The sequence below is a fragment of the Tasmannia lanceolata genome, unplaced genomic scaffold (genome assembly GCF_043159265.1).
Source record: "Tasmannia lanceolata isolate RefF3 unplaced genomic scaffold, GAP_Taslan_0.1 ptg000019l, whole genome shotgun sequence".
NCBI classification, from domain to species: Eukaryota; Viridiplantae; Streptophyta; class Magnoliopsida; order Canellales; family Winteraceae; genus Tasmannia; species Tasmannia lanceolata.
This window is the reverse complement of record NW_027518696.1, coordinates 12,906,802-12,929,239: the sequence shown is the minus strand read 5'-3', so window position 1 is coordinate 12,929,239 and position 22,438 is coordinate 12,906,802. Positions and strand designations below refer to the sequence as shown.

The 22,438-nt window shown below is 38.1% G+C and overlaps 1 protein-coding gene across 1 annotated transcript; it reads right to left on the bottom strand.

Annotated features, from left to right (window-relative positions):
- Window positions 1-3,729: 3,729 nt before the first annotated feature.
- LOC143852819 (peroxisomal adenine nucleotide carrier 1-like) lies at window positions 3,730-22,157 on the bottom strand. The gene is made up of 5 exons (XM_077362432.1): window positions 21,911-22,157; window positions 7,808-8,039; window positions 7,514-7,660; window positions 4,435-4,604; window positions 3,730-4,196 (listed from the first exon to the last, which is right to left on the bottom strand). The coding sequence occupies exons 1-5, from the start codon at window positions 22,051-22,053 to the stop codon at window positions 3,920-3,922; spliced, it is 969 nt and encodes a 322-aa protein (XP_077218547.1). The 5' UTR covers window positions 22,054-22,157; the 3' UTR covers window positions 3,730-3,919.
- Window positions 22,158-22,438: the final 281 nt, after the last annotated feature.

Below are 22,438 nucleotides of genomic sequence, written 5' to 3'. Positions count from 1 at the left end.
TACTCAGGACTATAAACCACTACTCATTTAGTGGTTTATAATCGTCAGTAATGGTTTAGGTTGTGTAAACCACAGAAGCTATATAAACCATTTTTAAACACTCATTTAGTGGCCGTTCAATAGTGGTTTATCGTAGTGAAATAGTGGTTTATCTTACAAAAATAGTGGTTTATAGTAAAATAACAATGATTAGAAAGTGTTTAAAGCAATTTAAATATGATTAAATTGTGATTGAAGGCTTTGTACAATGGAAGACAATGGTTTAACGTGGAGAACCTTCATTCAAGTTTGTAAACATGCCTTATAATAGAAAGAGAATGGAGAGGGTAAGAAATACACACATTTCCATGTAATGGAGGCTTTGTACAATGGAATGGTGGTTTGTAGTGAAGCTTTTTGTAATTTCGGATTCCAATAACGTTTTTGTGCAATAGTTGTTGTAAAAAGAGGCGTTGTGCAATGCAAGGAAGGCTTTGGCATCTAAAAAGGAGGTTCTGTGCAATGGAATGGAGCTTTTGGCATCTAAAAATGGTGGATTTCGGTTTCAACAATAGAGGTTTTAAGGTTTTTGAAATGTAGGTGGGAGGAAGAAGAGGGAAAAATGTGGGTTTGGGGATTTGTAGTGTAAAGGTAATGATTGCAAGAAAGGGAGGGAGAGAGAGAGAGAGAGAGAGAGAGAGAGAGAGAGAGAGAGAGAATCAAGGGCATTTACGTCATATGCACTCTTGAATGGTAATTTAGAAAACACCCATGCCACGTCATAGTCAGTACAAAGCCCTTTTTTTTAGTCATTTTATTATTTTATTATTTGAAATATATATAATGACAGAATAGGTAAAACCGTGGCTAAAGGGATACAGATATGAGTAGAGAAACTATACGTGGAGGTCTTAATGGACCCAGACGGTTCCATGGATCCAAAGGATCCGAACATTAATGCACATATTTGGGCACAACTAGATTTGAATATTTAATTAACTGGATTCATATTATAAGGTCCGAATTTAATTGGGATCAGGATCCAATGGCCATAAAATCCAACAGAGCATCATAGATCCGAGGATCTGAATGGGGTGCATCAATGTATGAAAATACCCTTCATATTTTCGTTAATTTATGTCGATTCATGATGAGTGTTCTCGTAATATTTATAAACTACTCAAAATGACAAACAGCGTTTTATTTTCGCACTTTTCTTCTCTAATTTCTTCATTCTTCTCTCCCTTTTACAACATAAGTAGGACTTAAGACACTCTGATGGATTGTGTCTCCTTCAAAATGGGCAGTGACCCAGACCCATAAATTACGATCCCAATACACTCTGAAAAGTATCTGACCGATAAGGGATCGAATCATATAGTGGGTGAGACATAGGTGGATCCAATCTGAAATAGATCCTTAGACACCCCTAACTATACCAACAAACTGGGTACCTGATCCCAGGGGTTTATTCAATATAAAATTATCAAATCAGGATAGCACATCCAAGGAAAGCTTATCATAGAATGTGTATCTCAGACTCTAGAACAGCCACTGAATGGATATTTTGGTCCTCAGAGAGAATTGTCTGATAAATTTTATGATGATCTTTAACGTCATCCAAGGCTAGTCCAATCACATCTTCATTAAATTAACTAGATTTCATAGGAAAATGAAACACCCAAAGCCTCAAATTCAGGATCAGAACAGTCGACTCTTGCTACAGTAGTTGCTCTTTTATAATCATTCATGTCTCTACACAATAAAAGCCAGTGTATTTTCTAACCCCACAACTCATTTTTAATTGCCTAATCTCCAAACAGCTTCCTACTCCTCCTTCCCTTTTCTCATTTGTTTATAATCTTGTCTCAGAAACTAGAGTTCTGCCTTGTTTTTCTTCCACTTGGTGGGTCGGGTTTTGATCATCTTTTGCCTGTCTCTCATATAAGGGGACATTATTTTTTAATGGTATTTGGACTTAGATCCTTTTCTTTGTTGCATTGTGGACTAGGGTTTGGACTTAGATCCTTGTTTTGGGTAATAAATTATGGGCTGTGTCTCAAAAACTAGTGACACTTGTTAATTATTTAGTAGTCAGGATTCACTTGCTCTTTCACGGTCTTTGAATTAGGGTGAGAATTTCCTCGTACTGTCTTGTCATGACAACCTTTTCTTCTCCTTTTTGTTCATATGATATGAAATTTAATAGTACATTTAGGCATAGGCAATGGAGGGATCTTCCTACTAAAGCTAGATGTGCTTTAAGATGCGATACCTTGGGTCTTCCAAGTATTTGATGTATGTAATTCCAGTAGTCATAGGTTTCAAGGTAAGGTGAGAAGTCCCCCTCTTGTATTTTTTTTACCTATTCAATAAAATTTAAGGCGCTCCCTAGTAATTAGGGTTGCGGTTTGGGTTAGTCCAGGTTGAGCTTTTGCTAAAAAAATGAATTAGAATAAACATAATGGAAGTGATATATCCGCCCCTTTTGATTACTTGGGACACCCAGGCCAGTGTATGTGGCAATCGGCCCCATAGAATCCTTCTGACGTGAAGTACATCATTCCTTCTGCAGTCATTGATACATTGCTGCTGGGTATCCCAAGTAATCAAAAGGGGAGATTTATCACATCCCTAAACATAAATGTGACCCGGTTTTATGGTAAAAGCCCAACTAAAATTCCCAAATATCAACCCGAGTTGCACAAGTAATCAAAATTGTCAACTTTATAGGATTTGCTTTAGATATCTTATGTTAACATGGACGATGAAAAACTCCGTATAGACAATGCTGTCACATTAAGCCACAAAAAACATTGAATGTTAGGAATGCATAGTTTGAACGATTTTTGGTCCATGATAGATCCAAAGCAAGGATTATGAAATGGATGGTTCAAATCAATCAAATTTGGGACCCGCTATGTCGTGGAGGGCACCCCATTGTATTACAATGACGTTCCGCCCTACGGAACCATTCCTCTAAGATTAAATCTCTTTTTACAATTTACAACACCATCAATGAGGATAAAAGTAAGAAATTCTGAATACAAAGGTAGTTCTTCATATTTTGATGAAGATTACTTAAGGGCTTAAGGCCATGTTTGGATTGTAGGAATTTTCTGAAAAAGTTGTAAAGGAAAAATATTTCTAAAGCTTCATACGTTTTTTATTTTACAAATTAAAAAGATCCTGAACCAACCCCATTCAATTTTTATGTAGGGCCTTCAATTTATGATAATATCCCTATAAATTAACCATATTTGTATCATTTCCCTCTAAATTGTAGAGAGAAAAAAAAATTTCCCAAGAAAATGTTTCTGCCAGAAATGTTTTTCTTGCAATCCAAACAGGGCCTGTCCGTCCGTTTGGCTGTCTTGGCAAAAACACGGCCTTGCTAATTTATAATCTTAGTGGTCTATGTTACAAATGCGGCGTAGGTTATGGTGTTTCTTGTATTTTATATTTGCATCTTCGGAAATAATCCACTTTGTAAATTTTTACATTTACCAATAAAATCCATTTTTTGGACTTTATTGGTAAAAAGGAAGAATGGAAGAAAATCCCACGTAAAAGAACCCAACTAGAGCCAGGATTAGAGCCGGATAGATTCCTTTCACCTTCTTCATGAATTTTTTCTAAATGATTCATTTAGCCGACCCCAACTAGTCTGGGACAAATGCTTTGTTGAGTTGAGAATAAAATCCATTTTATTGTTCTAATAAATAAAATAAAATAAAAAATCAAAGGATCTATACACAAGCAAAAATCCGTTTAGTTAAAACATGAAATGAGTTACATAATTATTGCAACAATTCATCATGTAATAATCCTGACAGGTGCTTATTTTCTCGTCTACAAAAATTCTCCCCATGGTCATTCAAAATAGAATGACCGTGTTATTCTCTAAATGGAAATTAGGTAAATAGTGCCTATCTAGGTACTAAGCACCCTTTAGTCTGCCTCTAGGGGTTAAGACATACCTCTGGAGGGCAAGCATCAACACCCATGTGCTCCTTGTGATTTTCTCCTTGATCATCAATAGCAAGGCAGAGCTCAGAACAGTTTTAAGAATCTGGGCGTGCAACCCTTTGAAGAAACCCAGAAGACCTTCACTTTTCCAGATAGTATATATTGTATTCATCACAGTTTTTGGTGGCTTAGATTGGACTCCCATGGGTTCATCTTTTGAATCAGCAGCCTGGATCATGACTTTACACCTGTCCACAGATCATACATGGAGAGTTCAATAATATCCAAGGATTTAAATTTCGGTTTCGGTTTGGGATATAGCCGAACCCCAAATTTCAGAAAAGCACTTAAAAAATCACATTTTGATTTTGGTGATTTCGGTTTCGGTCCCAACCGATATGCGAAATTTCGTTATTTCGGCCGAAATTTAAAACCATGATAATATCTAATATAAGTGTCGGAGAGAAACATGAGTTATCTGACAACCTGATTGCCGGATATGTAATGAAGGTAGCGATGCTTTTAGAAATGGCACCCAATAGAAAAGCTGAGAAGGCAGAGAGAGCAATGGGGGATGACTGTGCGGTTGTAATCCCTGTTTTATTGTTAGATTGACTCTTCAGGTGCCTTTGCTTCAGCTGATCGAAGACTGTGTACTGCGTACAATGCCAAGTAATGAGAATCGAAAGTCAGAACTCAAGTTCCAGATTAATTCCTTTATTAACCAATGAACAATATGTAGAAACTCCTGGATATCATTCTTAAACAGAAAGTAAGGTCGTGTTCTTCAACCATGCTACTTAATAAATTATTCAAAATCCAAATATTACTAACTACGCATATCATTGACCAGAATTTCAACATGAATGCTGCTAGATTTATCTTATTCTCAAGGTTTTTTAATATATAGACTGGCAGGGTATAAGATGAAAAAACTCATGATTTGCCATAATAAGAAGACCGAGCTGCATTAGAAGCATGTTTCGCACCATAGTTGCCACGGTGGGAAGCAAGTGCAAGAAGCGGAAGAGGGAGGGAGGGGTTCAGAAGAGTAAAAAAGCGGGAAGCGAGAAGTTTTAAAGAAAAATAAAGAGAAAATGTTTAAAAAGTATCATTGAAAGTCAACATGAAGCATATAAAAAGCCTCATTGGAAGCAAAAAATATACATAGAAAGAGTAGGATTGTAGTAGGCTAGGAAGGAAAGGTTAATATAGGTAGAGATTATAAGCTGAAAATAAAACTTCGTGACCAATTAGAATTACTAGTTTTAGAAATTTACAGTTTCACATGTTTTATTCATATTTATCAAATATTAAGATTTTGGGAAAAGTTCCACATAAATTTCATTTGAAACTTAAGACGAGTTTTCAAGTTTTAAATGCACTTTAAAAAAAAAAAAGATCTTTCAGCGTCATCAAGAAGAGAAAATATTCTTTTAGGAAGAAATAATCACCAAAATATGAAGTACTAAAAGAAATAATCACCTACATAGGAGCATAATCTTTAATTAGGAGGAAACACGTAGGTAGTGTTTTGGAAGTGCGCTTCCTTTAAATTTGGGAAGCGAGAAGAACTTAGCTTCTGAAGTGAGTTTTGGTTAAGCGAGCTTCCCATCTAACTAGGAAGTTTCCGGTAACTATGTTTCACTCTACATTAGTTAATCATCAGGGCCTATATGATAAGTTAGGATAGAAATATAAGTAGCATCTAGAAACATGGCTTTCTTCAAACAGAGCAACATGTAGAAAGAGATGATCAAAAGCAATGTGCTGCTGACATCAATTGACAAAGGCATGACATAGAGGCATGGGCCATGGTGATCCAACAAGTGCTGAAGTGCGACCCAAGATGAAAGGATTTGGATGATTGCAGTTTCCTTCCTTGCATATTGGTGCTTTGACCTTGATTGTCTTGTGCCTTTACATTTCCAGTCGCTGTTTCCGGTGGCTGAAAATGTAAATGCCCCTAGTGTATTTGTCTCGATAGACAAGAGAAAAGTTGATAGAAATGGGAGGCAAACTGATTTCATTTGATGGCACAGGAGTACATATTCAGAGAGCTTTTTGGCCACTATTTACAATCTATCGGTACGACCTTCTGAGCGTCGGATGATGCAACACACTTGATTTTTTCTTTGCTTTGAGCGGAGCTTTGTCTTGCTTCCCTTTGAGACATGATCACCTAAGCTATTGGTACTGGACAATGCTAGGTGTTCTCTGCGGGGAGTTGGGGAGAGTCCCGACTTCTTTTTTAAATAAATGTTTTTTATTTATTTTAAGTCTGGCCTCTTTTTAGATGAGTTATGAAATGATTAAACATGGGCAGTGTTCCCTGCCCCTGGTGTTTCAATCATGGTCCTTAGACTCCTTACACCCTTTACATTGTTTGGTTTTGACAACTTTGGTTTGAATCCAGGAGTGCTTCGAATGGTCCCTTATGAGGGAATGCCTTGCCAACGGTCGAGTCGTCTTTTGCATATTTTTGACTTGATGGACCGTTTTGGCCCTAACTCGCCTTTTCGGGTTTTCATTCCTGCTAGCGAATGATCCTGAATTTTGCATAAGTTACCTTTTCAGGTTTTCGATTTAGTGGATCTTCAGATCTCCTCGTTTTCATTTTTCTTTTCTCTTGTCCTACTTCCTCGGTCTTGAATATCAGAAGGACTTGCAGGTTTAAGGTTTAGAAAGAGGGGAATTGGTTTGTTTTGTGAAATACAACCGAACTTGGGATATCCAGGATGCCTACGTACCCCAATGAAGTTGGGATCAGGTTCGATGTAGTTCGAGGGACTTGCCCCTGGTTTAAGGGTATTTTGTGAATGAGTTTTGTTTTTATGAGCTCAAAGTGTTTTCAAAAGAGGATTTGATGATTGGGGTTATCTGTTTGGGATCTGGTCGGTCAAAGATGGCCTTCCGACATTCAACAATAGTATCTTTTGAGTTGATCGAGATTAGTAGGTTCTGATTTTTTTTCACCATTTTAATCGAGGAGTCGACAGCTTTTCTGGGCATAACTCCATCAACGATGTAGGGGTGGTGACCAGTTAGTTCGGAACTTTCCCCTAGGATTGAAGACTGGAGCCCGGCGTTCCTTTAGCATCATATCCCCTTCTCTGAGGTCTCTGATTCGATCCTTGTTGTCGAAAGCTGCTACTTGCTATGCCATATAGAATTCCTCATACTTTACATGAAAATGTTCTATGTTTTTCCCTTTTAATGGTATATTTGTTTATGAAAATTACTAGGAGACTAAAGACAATAAACAAGAAACCCATTTCATAACAGAGGCATCAGTGTAAAGTGTAAAGGATATGTGAGAGAAAAAAAATCACAAGATATAAAAACCACAAAAACTATTTAACATACAACCCACTGTAGACTAAAGACAATAAACAAGAAACCCATTTCATAACAGAGGCATCCGTGTAAAGTGTAAAGGATATGTAAGAGAAAAAAATTCACAAGACATAAAACCGAAAAAAAATTATTTAAAATACAACCCACTGCAGTCTCTAATATCTCACACATGGTTAGCATTAGGACTATGAGGCATATAGCCAAATACCTGAATAGCAGGGTTTGAGGTCAGAAGAAGTGATATGCCAAGACCATCAAATGCCTCACTCCACGAACCCTCTGAAAGTGTTTCCCAAAGTCCTTTGGATTTCCCAAAAGCACTTGTTTGCATCCTGGATGATGCTGTATCCAGTGGCTATAGAATAGAATTGGTTAGACATTTTTCTGAAGTTATGGATCATCAACATAAATCACAAAAGACTTGCCCCTAAATTTGAATGTGAAAATAAAATGGAAACTTGATAAAAAAATTGTTAACATGGAGCAAAAAAAGAAGTGTTACCTGTGTAACTATGGCCGTGCAAGCCCCAGCAGCGGCAGCAATAACCAAGTTTGCTTTTGTTCCTATGGATTTGCTTCCACTCTTCTCCAAGTATAGCCTTTTGAAATAGCTATAACCATAGAAGTAGACAAATTGTGCTATGAATGATTGCAAATTCTTAGTCTCAAGCCCTTGGTATAATGAAAGAACTTGGCGGGTAGAAACCGCTTCCCACAAAACATCTGAAAGGTTCCTACATAAGCCGAAGCAAAAGAAATTAAATAAAACATCTGCAATAGATGATTGTTATCTTAATCCATGATGCAGAAGGTCCCATAGCGACAAAGTATTCTGCTCCAAATAAATTCTATTCATTGTGAAAAATTTTAGAGGCCAACTTCAATATTTGTGTAAATTTTTGATCTAAACTTCCCCAAGGAGGTTTTCATAAATACAAAATGGGGAGTGATAAATCGACCCACATATATCTTTAATCAACCCCCTATGTGCCTTTCTCTCTCCTCTTTCTCTCTCTAATCCAGAGAAGAGAGAGAGAGAGACACATAGGGGGTCAATTTAAGATATTTGGGGGTCGATTTATCACTGCCAATACAAAATTTAGACCTTAATATTGTGATACAACCATTTGGAAATTACATTTCCTCAATAAAATATCAAGAACAATTTTCAACTCTAAATGGAAACACTTGAAATTAGAAAAATAAAGTTTGGAAACTTATGAAAATGATGAAATTTGAGATGAAACTTTAGAAATGTTAGAAAATTATTTATTTCATTTAAAATTAGAAAAAATAATTAATTTCATGCATTGAAAATATTAAAATTAACAAATAATAATTAAAAATAGAAAAAAAAAAGAATGCACAAAGAAACTCTATATATAACACAATGCACACTTTCTAGTATCATATACTATATCTTACAATATTATAATTAATTTTCTGTATTCTTATTGAAAAAAGTTAAAATCATTTCAACTTTACGAAAAACTAAGGGAATGTTTGGCAACGTTTTTCATTCTCTCAGAGCAGATGAAACGGGCAGCAACGGGAGAATGAGAATCGCCCAAAGCAAATCCACAAGGCTTAAAAAGGGGCAAAAAATCATTCTCCTGCGCCGTTATGCAGGGATCTAGAGAAACAGGAGGAAACAGGCCTTGTTTGCCAAACAAGATCTTCCCAATTTTTTAGTTTTTCTCATTCTCTAATAGGCAAAAATTGGAGAAGCCCTGGGGAGAATGATTGCCGAACATGCCCTAATAAAATCAAGGAACTTGTAGATTTAGCTATGCCCTGTTATATATGCTGAACACACCCTGACAAAATCAAGGCATGTGCAGCTTTAGCCATGCCCTGTTATACATAAAATTTATGTTGTGTTTTCTCATTATTTTGTATTTTTGCATGTACCAATCTAGTAAAGGGATGGCATCTTTTGCAGCTTTATATGGGAGGAAGTGTAGATCCACAATTTATTAGGGTGAAGTGAAGGAAAGAAAATTGTTTGGGCTAGAGATAATTCAAGAGACTATTGAAGAGATTAAGGTTATTCACGATAAGACTCCATACACATGTTGCTCAAATCCAACAAAAATGCTATGTTATTAACCGCAGGTGAAACTTAGATGTTCATATAGGTGACCTAGTATCTTTAAAAGTTTCGCATTCTAAGGGCATTTTGCGATTCAAGATGAAAGAAAAGTTGAATTCGTAGAAAAATTCTGCTAAGAATTGGAGAGGGAGCTTACATAGTAGCTTTGCCTCCTAAATTATTGGCCATCCATAAATTATTACATTTATCGATGTTGAGAAAATATTAACCTGATCCGTCGCAGATTCTAAACTATGAACCAGTTCATAACAGGGATGATTCAAAAAATTCAAGGAACAACCTATCTGAATCCTAGATCACAAGGAAAATGTTTTGTGATGCAAAGTGATTCCGATGGTAAGAGGGTTGTGGCAACATCGCTTCTTAGAAAAAGCCACCTGGGAGAGTGAAGAAGAAAAAAAGAGAGGGGGTGGGGAGGATTTAAGAACCTCATATGCAAAATTTATTTTGAAAGTATTTACAATAAAATCATTATGGTAGATAAACTAATTCCTTACTTATGACTTGAGGACTTAACTGAATACCCTCATAATATAAGTACTTCAAATTAAATGTATGACTTTAGACATAATGAAGTGAGTTACACAGATTAAAAGTTGGGAAATGATATTTACGCCCCTTTTATCACCAGGGACACCCATTTGCCAGTGTACTTTGCAATCAAAGCCACTGGATTTTTCTGACATAAAGTACATCAGCAACCCTTTTTGCCATTGATACACTGACGTTGGGTGTCACTGGTGGGCGTAAATATCACTGATTCACTTCCCTTAAAAGTTTTGCTAAAATATAAGGGATTTTAGTAATGTTTGGACATAACAGAAATTATAAGCCTTTAAGAATGGTGAAAGTGAAATACCCCATATTGAAAATTTGAAATTTTGATCCAACACCTAGAAATCGGATTTAGTTCATGAATTGGAAAGTTGACTTTTTAACCATTTGGAATTTCAATATGAGATAATTTTGATTGAAGTCAAATGGGGATATTCACTTATTTACATGCAAACTATTAAATAAATGGGTAATAAAAGAATGAAGAATAAAAACATTTACATTATTGATTTTCATATAAATAAGTTCTGCTGCAGGGGTGAATGGGTAAACCAGTTCAACTTAAACTGACCTACCTCTGGTTGGGTACGTGGGGGGGAGTCGTAAGGGTAATAAAGAAAGTTTCAATAAAATGTAAAAACCATAACCCTATCCTGACTCCTCTATATCTCTGACGCACACAGTTCTCTCTCTCTCTCTCTCTCCCCACCCATTTGAACCCTATACATCTCTACCTCAATCGCACCCCACATTTGGAATCTCTCTATCTACATCTCGATCTCTCCGTTGTGAGGGCTTGATCTCGATCTCTACAGTTAAGATGTGAAACGAGAGGAGAAATCCTTGGGAACAACTGAAAATTAATCATAGTTACTAAGTTATGGATGTAAATAGTTTTTTTCTTTTTCTTTTTTACTCTTGCAAATGGCGATTGTTAAGTTTTGTCCGAATTTTATTAGGAATTTGATTTCATGGTGTACGCATACATGGACCTTTAGTTGGTTCATGAAATGACTTCTGATTTATAAAATGGCCTTTTCAAGAGGTGAAAAAGATGATATAAGTTTTTTTTGGTTTTCTATTCATTGTCACAGCAGTCCACACTTACTGTTTACCTACCTGTAATACCTGCATAGCCATTCCGTATTCCTTACCCTAGTCAACCAAACCCTGAACCCAATTCCAATTATTACCCTTCCTGTGACTAATATTGATCAACACAAATCCCTTTCTCTAGGCCGTCCAACATCAATAGGTTTCAGAGCTAGATCTATTTTGTCTTTCATTATCCATCCTGCATCATTTTTTTTATCAAAGCTACATCTATATTGTCTTCTCTTATCCATCATGCATCATTTGGTATAGGAGCATATAGCACATTGAAATAGCGGGATTATGATGGGAAGAGCCAAGCACGTGGATTGTAATCGATACACCATTCATGCATCATTTGGTATAAGAGCATAGGTTAGAATAGCAACTTGAAATAGCAGGATTATGATGGGAAGACCCAAGCACAACAGGGATTGGTGGACGACACTGGAGCAGCAACGAAGTCTAACGGGAAACCCACCCATCATTCGTTGGATCGACGACCAGTATTTGGAAAGGTTTATGTCAAAGGCGATATAGAGAAACCAAAAGCTTCGATCTAGAAGGATTCAAGAGAAGAAAGCCAAGAAATCAAAGGATCAGGCAATTAAGTTGCTAGCATGTTTGAGGATCCAGAAAACTTGCCGAATGTACTGAGCCAAGAAAGCACATAAAAGATAAGTCACTTTACCCATCCAGATTCAGGCTTGCATGCGATGATTGGTAGCACGAAGAGTGCCGACTTCAAGCGACGGACAAAATTCACACTTCTCATTTAGTCAATTCCGATAGTACATGGGTCGCTCACGTTACTTATGGATACAGAAAGCGGCAATCACCCTTTAGAGTTGGTTTCATCAGAAGTAAGCTTGTGCACATCAGATGGGTATCAAGAGGGCATCAATCATCATCCAAACTGCTTGGAAGAGGCAAATTGTTTGACATACTCAACAGGAGCGTAAGATAATGCCTAGGGATGTTTTTGCCAACGCTAGATTGGAGAATCGAGTCAAAGAGTTTATACGAAAAATACAGCAAGAAAGGCAAATGAGGATTGATATGGAGGAAAGAGTTAACAGAAGAAAATGCAATTTTGCAACTTGCACTGCAAGAACTGCAATGTCAATTTAAAGAAATGAATATGCTCCTGATAAAGAAAAAGAATTTGGGGCAAGAAAAGATTAGCAGATCCAAGAGGATACTTTTGTCAATATGTGCTCCGGAGTCACCAATCATAACATTGGACCCCTCCCAAATTTTTACTATTTAATCGCCAGTGCACGAGCAGATGCCTACATACCTAATGAAGTGGAAGACCTAAGTTTCTTTTTGCCTAAGCTGACACATGACAAGGAATACAGCGAAGGAGTACCTGGTGATCACACTACTTCAAACTCCCGACATGACTGCCTACTTGCAAATTGGAATTACTTGATCCTTTAAAAAGGACAATCGTATGTGATGCAATCGAAGATTCCAGTTGAAGAACTCAACCCGGGTTAGGAAAACCCAACCCGAACCCGAACCAGACCCGAAAGAAACTCAACCCAACACGACTTCTTTTTTTGGTTTGAACCCGACCCGAGTTGCACCCCTACTCGTGAGCCTGTTAAAGAATCCCAATCTCCTACCTGATTACCCAACTGTAACCTTACCTAGTATGTAACATTACCTGTTTGATCTCCTACCTGAATACCCAACTGTAACCTTACCTAGTCTGTAACATTACCTGTAGCCAAACAGTTCATTCTTTATGACTGTGACAGACCACTAGAAGACTGTTAGGTACAGTCCATTGCAACAAGTATAAAGCCCATCATGTCATCAAACTCTTACCCACAACCTTAATGGCACATCATATTAACTATCTTGACTGCCGTAGAAGCCTGTTACCCTAAACCCTGTAACTGTTACTTTCAGCCCTGCAACAGTACCCTAAAAATCAGCCTATGACCTGCTCTTAGTGCACCCTACCATCAGTCCTTAAACCTGAAACTTTAATCCCCATGCTTCAGCCTAGATCACGACCAAGATCCTTAACCTTAATCATATACCTTCAGATCTATCAAAAAATATCAGAATTTTAACCTATTTTCATATCTGTCCAGATCTGTAAATTCTTTAATCCTGTCACAACAGTCCATTCTCACCTATTGTTTGCCTAACCTTACCTGCATAGTCATTCCTTATTCCTTACCATAGTCAACCAAACCCTGAGCCCAATTCCAATTATTACCCTAGCTGAGACAAATATTGACCAACATACATCCCTTTCTATTGACTGTCCTACATCAATACTTTTAAATGGCGGCTGTCCTACACCAATTGGTTTCAGAGCTACATCTATATTGTCTACCCTTGTCCACATGCATCACTAACATCACATAAAATCCAAATTCTGCATAGGTGGAGAAAAAGGGGTAAGGCTAAAAGAGCGGAGAAATGCTCATAACGTGTAATCGTAAATCAGAAAAAAAGGTGCAACTCCTAAGAGGGTTGGGTTCTAGCTGAGTCGATTCATTTTTGTCCGCCAATCTAAAATATTTTTGACTCACCCAAGTGAGTATAAAACACAGCACATCAATCACAAACTCTCTCTCGAGTCAAATCAACTTTAGCCATGTCACACTAAAGAAAATGAAGAGCCACTAGAAGCATAAGTAGACAATAAAATAACTTTCATGCACAAAAATGCAGGCCATGCTCTGATACCATAGGAGATGGAACGAGAAAAATTCATTTCGACTTTGTTTAAGATGATTTAACGCCTTCCTTGTTTATTTCCTACTCTCATAGTCACTAGATAAAACAAGGTAATATCAAGGGTGTTGCACATGGACATTGATTCTTTACCACTCTGCCACCCAGCAGCACCCCACAGTACTTGCAAAGTTGCAAGAGAAGTTCTTTGAGAACCAGACACTGCAAATAAATGAGTTTGATCTGATTTATCATTTTACAGATGATAAATCAGACCAAAGAAATCAAAGACCTGAATCAACCTGAACCCAAAGATTATTTGAAAAACAAAATATAAGTTATAACGCCAAAGATATGGGTGAAGGCCTAGCATAATTCTGAACTGAACAACCAAACTAGAATCCATGGGTTATATAGATTCTAGATTTTTTTTTTCTTTTCCTTTGAACTATTATCTCAAACTAAATTAAAGCATGGAACAAAGAATCAAATTCTGTAATTTTTTTTTCTTCAAATTCTGCAATATTGATGACCTAATAACAAGGATATGTAAAAATGATTTGGAATCCAAGAATAATAATACACCAAACTCTTCTATACTAACATAGAACACATGTAGGTGCTTTCGACATGCGAAAGGATAAATAAATTCTAAAAATGAATATTATGTATATACAGAAAACTGCTCAAGGCAATTAATCTGCCTAATCATGAATACTAAACACAACATTGAACATATTAAAAGTTCATAAATAAATATTAAAAATTAAAATTATGTATATACAGAAAACTGCTGAAGGTAATCAACCTGCCTAATCATGAATACTAAATACAGCATTGAGCATATTAAAAGTTCATAAATAAATAAATAAATAAAAGAGGAACAAAACAAATCTAGTATAAAGATCAGTGTTTCAAAACATGGATGCAGGTCAAAATGAGGCAGAAGAAAATCCTAGTCGACTCGGCACAACGCAGTTGAGCACTCAATTGACGTAACTGAGTACTTGGTTGACGCTCTCATAACTCCGGAGAGTTAAAGGAGTTTTTATTGGCTTTCTAGGACAAAACGTGGAATGCGGCCAAGGTAAAAGCAAGGTTATAAATTTCAGATTTCGGTGAGGACTGAAACCGAAACATACCGAAACCGAAATTGCTCAAAATTTCGGCGAAATTCATGATAAAATATTATTTTTTTATTCCTTTACAAAATTTCAGCCGAAATTTGGGTAATTTCGGCCCAAGAAAATGACATTTCGAGCGCATATACCAAATTTCGGCTAAAATTTCGGTTTCGGTGAGGAGCGAAATTACCCCCGAAACCGAAATTTAAAACATTGGGTAAAAGGGAATCGACTCAGGGGAGTCCACGATGATGCGGAGGAGTTTTAAAACTACATCATATAGGACAAAAAAGTATTCTCTCTCAAAAAAAAGAAGTAATATTAAGAATAGAACCAACACTAATAAGATTTAAAGTGCCAAAAACAAAGTCAGAAAAGGTGGAAAAAAGGCTGGCCACTTGGAAGCGGGGTCTGGTATTGTTGCGTGGTACACCCATCAAAGTGGTCCTTGCAAACGTTCCTGTTTACTTTCTATCTATCTTCAGATGCCCAATATCGATGATTAACCCGTATTGAGCAGATTCAGATGAATTTCTTTTTTCTTATTGGTAAGCTGGGATCGAACCTGAATTTAGATGAATTTCTTATGGGATGGATTTGATGAAAAAAGTAAGATACACCTAGTCAACTGGGAGGAAGTTTGCAAGCCGATTAAGGCTGGAGGATTGGGCATCAAAAGATTGAAAAGTGTGAATAATGCCCCTTTTAGGGAAATGAGAATTGGAGATTGGGCATCAGAAGATTGAGAAGGGTGAGCAATGCCCTTTTAGGAAAATGGATATGGAGATATGGATAATTGTGGAAAAGAGTTATCGAGGGTATGATTCCTTCTTCATGGTAGGTGATGCTCGGATCACAGGTTTAGGAGTAATGAGTAGACAATGTGGGAGGATATTTTGAAGCTTAATCATATGTTTGACGAGGGTATCAAGCACAGGGTATATAAAGGGGACAAGATAAAATTCTAGCACGACAAATGGTGTGAGAGGTTAGTGTTGGCTTCGGCTTTCCTGACTTATTTGTAGTGGCTCTAGACAAGGAGGCCTATGCTATGGAGTGCTTCCATAGAAGAACGGCCGAGTCTCATGGAAAATCATGTTTAGAAGAAATTTCTTTGATCAAGAAACAGAGCATAGCTCATTTGCTGAATTTTTTGGAAGCTTGCTAAGTAAAGAAGTCAGAAGTATGGAGATGATAAGAGGGGTATTCTCCACTAAGTCCTACAACCAGTTTGTCGCTAATCTTCGACGTTCGCATCTGGCTAGAGTGTGGAGTATTTCAGCCCCACCAAGAGTCTTGTGCGTTCACGTGGACCACTTCTCAGAATAAGATTCAGACGATAGATCACTTGCAATTTTGCCAAATGCATATTATTGATCACTGTCGCTTATGATTCGAGGCGGGAGAGATAGTGGATCATATCTTTTTAGAGTGCAGGTTTGACAGAGAGAACTGGTATCGTATCCTTGGTAGATTTGGGCTATTGTGGGTCTTTCCAAAGCAGTTGGGTGATCTCCTTAACTCCTGGTTTCAAGACCCATAGAGAACCAAGGAGGAGATTCTACGGAGAGTAGCATTGATGGCTACGATTTGGGCTAGTTGGAAGGAAAGAAATGATAAGACTTTTCAGAGGTCTGGTCAAGAGCTCCTATTACGTGTACATAAAAATCACATCACTTACAATTGCTTGGGTGAAAATTCTCCTTTCTTTCAGGTTCATTTTGAGTTCAGATTCATGGAGGTGTTGGAGTAAAGACTAGTGCTTTACTTACGGACCTCTTCTATTGGTTAAGACTTCTGGGACGAGCCTTTCTTTGAATACAAGTTTGACTCATGGACCGACCTCTTGGTTAAGGAAGGTGACGGAGAGGGAAGAGGGGTGGTTGACTTACGAATTCCGCCTATCCCCCGTTCAGGCTCTCACGAGGAAGAAAGAACCAAGATGACTTGAATCATTCTTTCTTGAGCCGTATGAGGATAAAACTCCCTAGACACGGTGGGGAGTTTTGCCCATCCCAATGAGCAGCTACCTATCGAATCCTAGCAATTTATGTTACATCTCGAAGAAAAGAGCTCTTCCTTAGAGAATTAGAACAGGACCAAATCAATTCAAACAAAGTTGGGTCGAGTGAATAAATGGAGAGAGAGAGAGAGAGAGAGAGAGAGAGAGATATGGCTCCAATTCTAGGGAAATCAAAGTCATGAGCTCCTTGATTCGAATGACAGACAATTAGATGTTCAAAGTCTTAGTCCCTCCTTCCCTGCCTGATGCACGAAAGAAAGGAAGAAAATGCATATTCAAAGGTAAGATCAGAAGAGCAATTGGGTTGATAAAATAAAGGATTTCTCAAACACTATCTCTTGTAACTATAACGAATACGAACAACGAGTTGGATGGAAAAATAGAGGTTGATTGGCCTCCGTGTCTCCGGGGTCATCGGGACCTGCCGCCCAGACAATTTCCAAACCACCAATATACGTTCTTAGCCAAACAGCTTCTTGCTGCTTTCCCTGCCCGGATGTATTGTACCCGAATATGCTATGCTATGTACGTCGTTAATACACAACCCCTCGCAAGTTGCCGCAGCTTGGCCTAAGACTCGAATGCAAAGTGGATGGCGCGATGATCCTTTGATTGTTGAACCTTGGTGGTCCCCTCCTGACCAAGGGTCTATGAAGTTAAACTTTGACGGCTCTAGTTTGGGTAACCCGGGGCAAGCCGACATGGGAGGTCTACTCAAAGATGACCAGGGGAAGGCTAGGTGGGCTTTCTCTAGTACCATTGGGATCACGGATTCAAGTAAAGCGGAGTTAAGGCCTCTCTTGCAAGGTATTAGAATAACCGATGAAAGGGATTTAAGTAGGCTGATTGTAGAGGGAGACTCGCTCAATGTCATAAGATGGATGGATTGTAGTCAAACCCACCCATGGAGATTTGAAGACATATTAAATGAGATCAGGAGCGACTAGAAGATTTTCATGTGCGCTTCTAGCATTTGAAGATATCGGCGAATAGTGAAGTAGATAGGCTTGCTCGGGATGGTGTTATTAGAGAGGCACCTGAGACCAAGGTTTTAAATTTCATTTCGGTGGTAATTTCGGGGTTAACCGAAACCGAAATTTTAGCCGAAATCCCAAAATTTCGGCCGAAATTCGGTAAAGGCTCACGAAATGTCGGTTTTAGGCCGAAATTACATTACGGCTGAAATTTGGTAAAGGAATAAAAAAATTAATATTTTAGCAAAAAATTCGCCGAAATCGAAATTTCGGTCCTCACCGAAATCTGAAATTTCAGATTTTGGCCAAAATTTAAAACCTTGCCTAAGACCTTTGACTATCTTCCCCATTTAGGGCCTTTATTCTTTTATCTTTCCCCTTTTTTTTCTATTTTTCCTGTTTTTCGTCGTGACCCGACCTCCTCGGTCGTCTATCCTTGTTCTTCCTTTCTTTTAATGAAAATCTCTTCACCATTCAAAAAAATAAGAAAAGAGAACAACATCAGAGGAAACCCAAATCAAAGGAAAAAAAACCAAATGACTGGTCCACCTAAAACAAAAGTCAACAAAACCCAGACCAGGAAACTCCATACTCAATAGAAATATTAACGAAAACAAAAGACTAGAAAAAAAGCCTAAATAATCAAAACGATCAAATCATAAATACCAAAACATAAGTCAAGTCCATCAACATATTGTAGGACTAAAACAAAGTCCTACAAACAGACCCCCCCCCCCCCCCCCCCCAACAAAAATAATGAAAAATCAAGAGCAAGCAAGCATTAACAAAGAAACCCATCAAGGAGATGAAAAGAAAAATATAGGGAGAAAGTGCCCACTTGTACTATTAAGAATGAAACCAACACCAATGAGATTTACAGTACAAATGAACAAAATCAGAGAGAATCCACGTCAAATGACCTAATCATGAATACCAAAACATAACTCTAGCTCATCAAGAAATATACATGAATACTAAACACAACGCAGCATATTAAAAGTTCATAAATAAATAAATAAAAGAGGAACAAAACCAATCTAGTAAAAAGGGTGTTTCAAAACGTGGATGCACGTCAAAATGTGGCTGAAGAAAAACCCGGTCGACCCGGCATGGTGCGGTCGAATACTCAGTTGACGCGGTCATAACTAGGGAGAGTCAAAGGAGTTTTCATTGGCTTTGTAGGACAAAACGCGGAACGCAACAACAAAATGCGGAACACAACCAAGGTAAAAGGGAGTCGACTAGGGGGAGACCACGATGACGTGGGAGAGTTTCAAAACTATATCATCAAGGACAAAAATTAATTCCTTTGAAAAAATATGTAGTATTAAGAATAAAACCAACACCAATAAGATTTAAAGTGCCAAAGAACAAAATCAAATAAGGTGGAAAAAAGGCTAGACACTTGGAATGGGGTCTGGTGTCATTGGATGATAGAATTACGTCCTTGCAAACATTCCTATTTACTTTCTATCTACCTTCAGGTACCCAATATCGGTGATTAACTGTATTGATCAGGTTCAAATGAATTTCTTATCGGGTGGATCTGATGAAAAAAAGAAGATACACCTATTCAACTGGGAGGAGGTTTGCAAGACAATTAAGGTTGGAGGATTAGCCATCAAAAGATTGAGAAGTGTGAACAATGCCCTTTTAGGGAGATGGCTATGGAGATTTGGAGATTGGGCATCAGAAGATTGAGACGTGTGAACAATGCCCTTTTAGGAAAATGGTTATGGAGATTGGATAACCGTGGAAAAAAGTTATCGAGAGTAAGTATGGTTCCCTTCATGGTAGGTGGTGCTCATAGGACCGGTTTAGGAGTAATGGGTTGACAGTGTGGAGGGATATTTTGAAGATTAAGCATATGTTTGACGAGGGTATCAAGTACATGGTATATAAAGGGGACAAGATAAAATTCTGACACCACAAATGGTGTGAGGGGTTAGTATTGGCTTTGGATTTCCCTGACTTATTTGTAGTGACTCTACACAAGGAGGCCTATGTTATGGAGTGCTTCCATTGGAAAGACGGGTGAGTCTCATGAAAAATCAAGTTTAGAAGGAATTTCTTTGATCAAGAAATGGAAAGCATAGCTCGTTTGCAGAATTTGTTGGACACTTGCTATATAAAGAAGTCTGGAGATGATAAGAGGGTTTGGATCTGGAATTCCTCTTGGGTATTCTCTGTTAAGTCTTTCTACAACTAACTTGTCGCTAATCTTCTAGAGTGTGGAGTATTTCAACCCCACCAAGAGTCTGTGTGTTCAGATGGACATCCTTTCAGGATGATATTCAAGCGATAGATCACCTACAATTTTGCCAAATGCTTATTATTGATCATTGTACCTTATGTGTTGAGGTGGGAGAGATAGTGGATCATAACATTTTATAGTGCAGGTTTGACAGAGAGATCTGGTATCATATCCTTGGCAGATTTGGGCTATCATGGGTCTTCCTAGAGCGGTTGGCTGATCTCCTTAACTCTAAATTTCTAGATCCATGGAGAATCAGGGGGAAGAGAGTGGTGTTGAAGACTAGGATTTGGGCCATTTGGAAGGGAAAAAAAGATAGACTTTTTAGATTCCTAGTCAAGTGCTCCTATTAATTGTACATGAAAATCATCACTTAGAATTGTTTTGGTGAAAATTCTTCTTTCAGGTCCATTTCGATTTCAGATTTATGGAGGTGTTAAGAGGGATATCTGTGACTCTTGAGAGAATAAGGAAGTTTTTGAATCTTAGTGGTCCCCTCCTGATCGAGGGTCTATGAAGTTAAACTTTGACAGCTCTAGTTTGAGCAAAACCCGGGGCATGCCTGCTTAGGAGGCCTACTCAGAGATGACTAGAGGCAGAGTAGGTGGGATTTCTCTAGCCCCGTTGGGATCAAGGATTCCAGTGAAGCAGAGTCAATAGCTCTCTTGCAAGGTATTAGAATCACTGATGAAAGAGACTTAAGTACACTCTGATTGTAGAGGGAGGCTCTCTCAATGTCATATGGATGGATGGTAGTCGAACCCACCATGGATATTTGCAGACATATTATATAATAGTCCCACATCGGAAGCGGAGAGAGAAAGTTCCTGGGTTATATGTGCAGACCCTCATTCCCTGTGTAGAAGCGTTTTTTGCAGGAAAAAAAAACCGGGGAGGGCTGCAGCCTAGAACCAGACAATATCTACATGGATGGTCGGGGCGTTACAAATATGGTATCAGAGCCATACCTCCTCTAGTACGATGTGCCAGCGAGGACGCTGGGTTCTTTAAAGGGGGTGGATTATAATACTCTCATATCAGAAGCGGAGAGAGAAAGTTCTTGGGTTATATGTGTAGACCCCATTCCCTGTGTAGACATGTTTTATGCGGGGAGAAAAAAAAACCAGGGAGGGCTGCGGCCTAGAACCGGACAATATCTACATGGATGGCCGGGGCGTTACATATTAAATGAGACCAGAGCGATCCGAAGATTTTCATGTGCACTTCCAGCATGTGAAGAGATCGGCGAATAGTGAAGCAGACAGGCTTGCACCTGATCATGTTATTAGAGAGACACTGGAGACCTTTGATTATCTTCCCCCTTGAGTGCCTTGATTCTTTTATCTTTCCCTTTAATTTTTTTTTATTTTCTCTGTTTTCCTCCTTGACCTGACCTCTTGGGTCGTGTGTCCTTGTTCTTCCTTTCTTTTGAAACCATTAAAAATAAAAGAAAAAAAATCAGAGAAAACCCATGTCAAAGAGAAGACAGGCCCACCTAAAACAAGAGGAAACAAAACCCAGAGCAGGAAACTCCAAACTCAATAGAAATGCCAACTAAAACAATAGACTAAAAGAAGCCTAAATAATCACACGTTCTAATCATGAATACCAAAACATAACTCAAGTCCATAAACATATGTACACTAAAACAAAGTCCTACAAACAGACCCACCAAGAAAAATAATGAAAAAATCAAGAGCGAACAATCAAGCATTAAAAAAGAAACCCATCAAGGAGATTAAAAGAAAAATGTAGGAAGAAAGTGCTCACTTGTACTTTTGATGACCTTGTGCTTGAACTTCTGCCTGATACTTAGTCTTACAAGTGTCAAGGGGATACAGAATTGTTGTGCTTAGAAGAGATCCAATCGCACCTGAAGTGGCCTCTGAGAGAGATTCAAGATCCACAACCATGATTAATAGAAAAAAGGAAATGAAGAATTTCCAAAATTTTGATCTAAAAGACCCTACAAAAAGAAAGTCAGAGAGAGAGAGAGAGAGAGAGAGAGAGAGAGAGAGAGAGAGGGAGGACGAGAAGACAAAGGAGAGGAGAAGACAAAGGAGGTAGGCACAAAAAGAGAGCAAGAGAAACTGAAAGTGACGGGGTGTGGAACACGAGCAGGTTTTAATTGGGAATTGGAAAACGTAACGACTCTGAAGGTCTAACGGCGACCGTCTCTCCTCCTATGTCCGGTTTCATCTTTAGGGTAAAATACACTTACACCCCTTGTGGTTGCTGACAAATTCAACTTAACCCCAAATGTTTAAAAAGTTACAAGTAGACCCCTGTGGTTTCAAT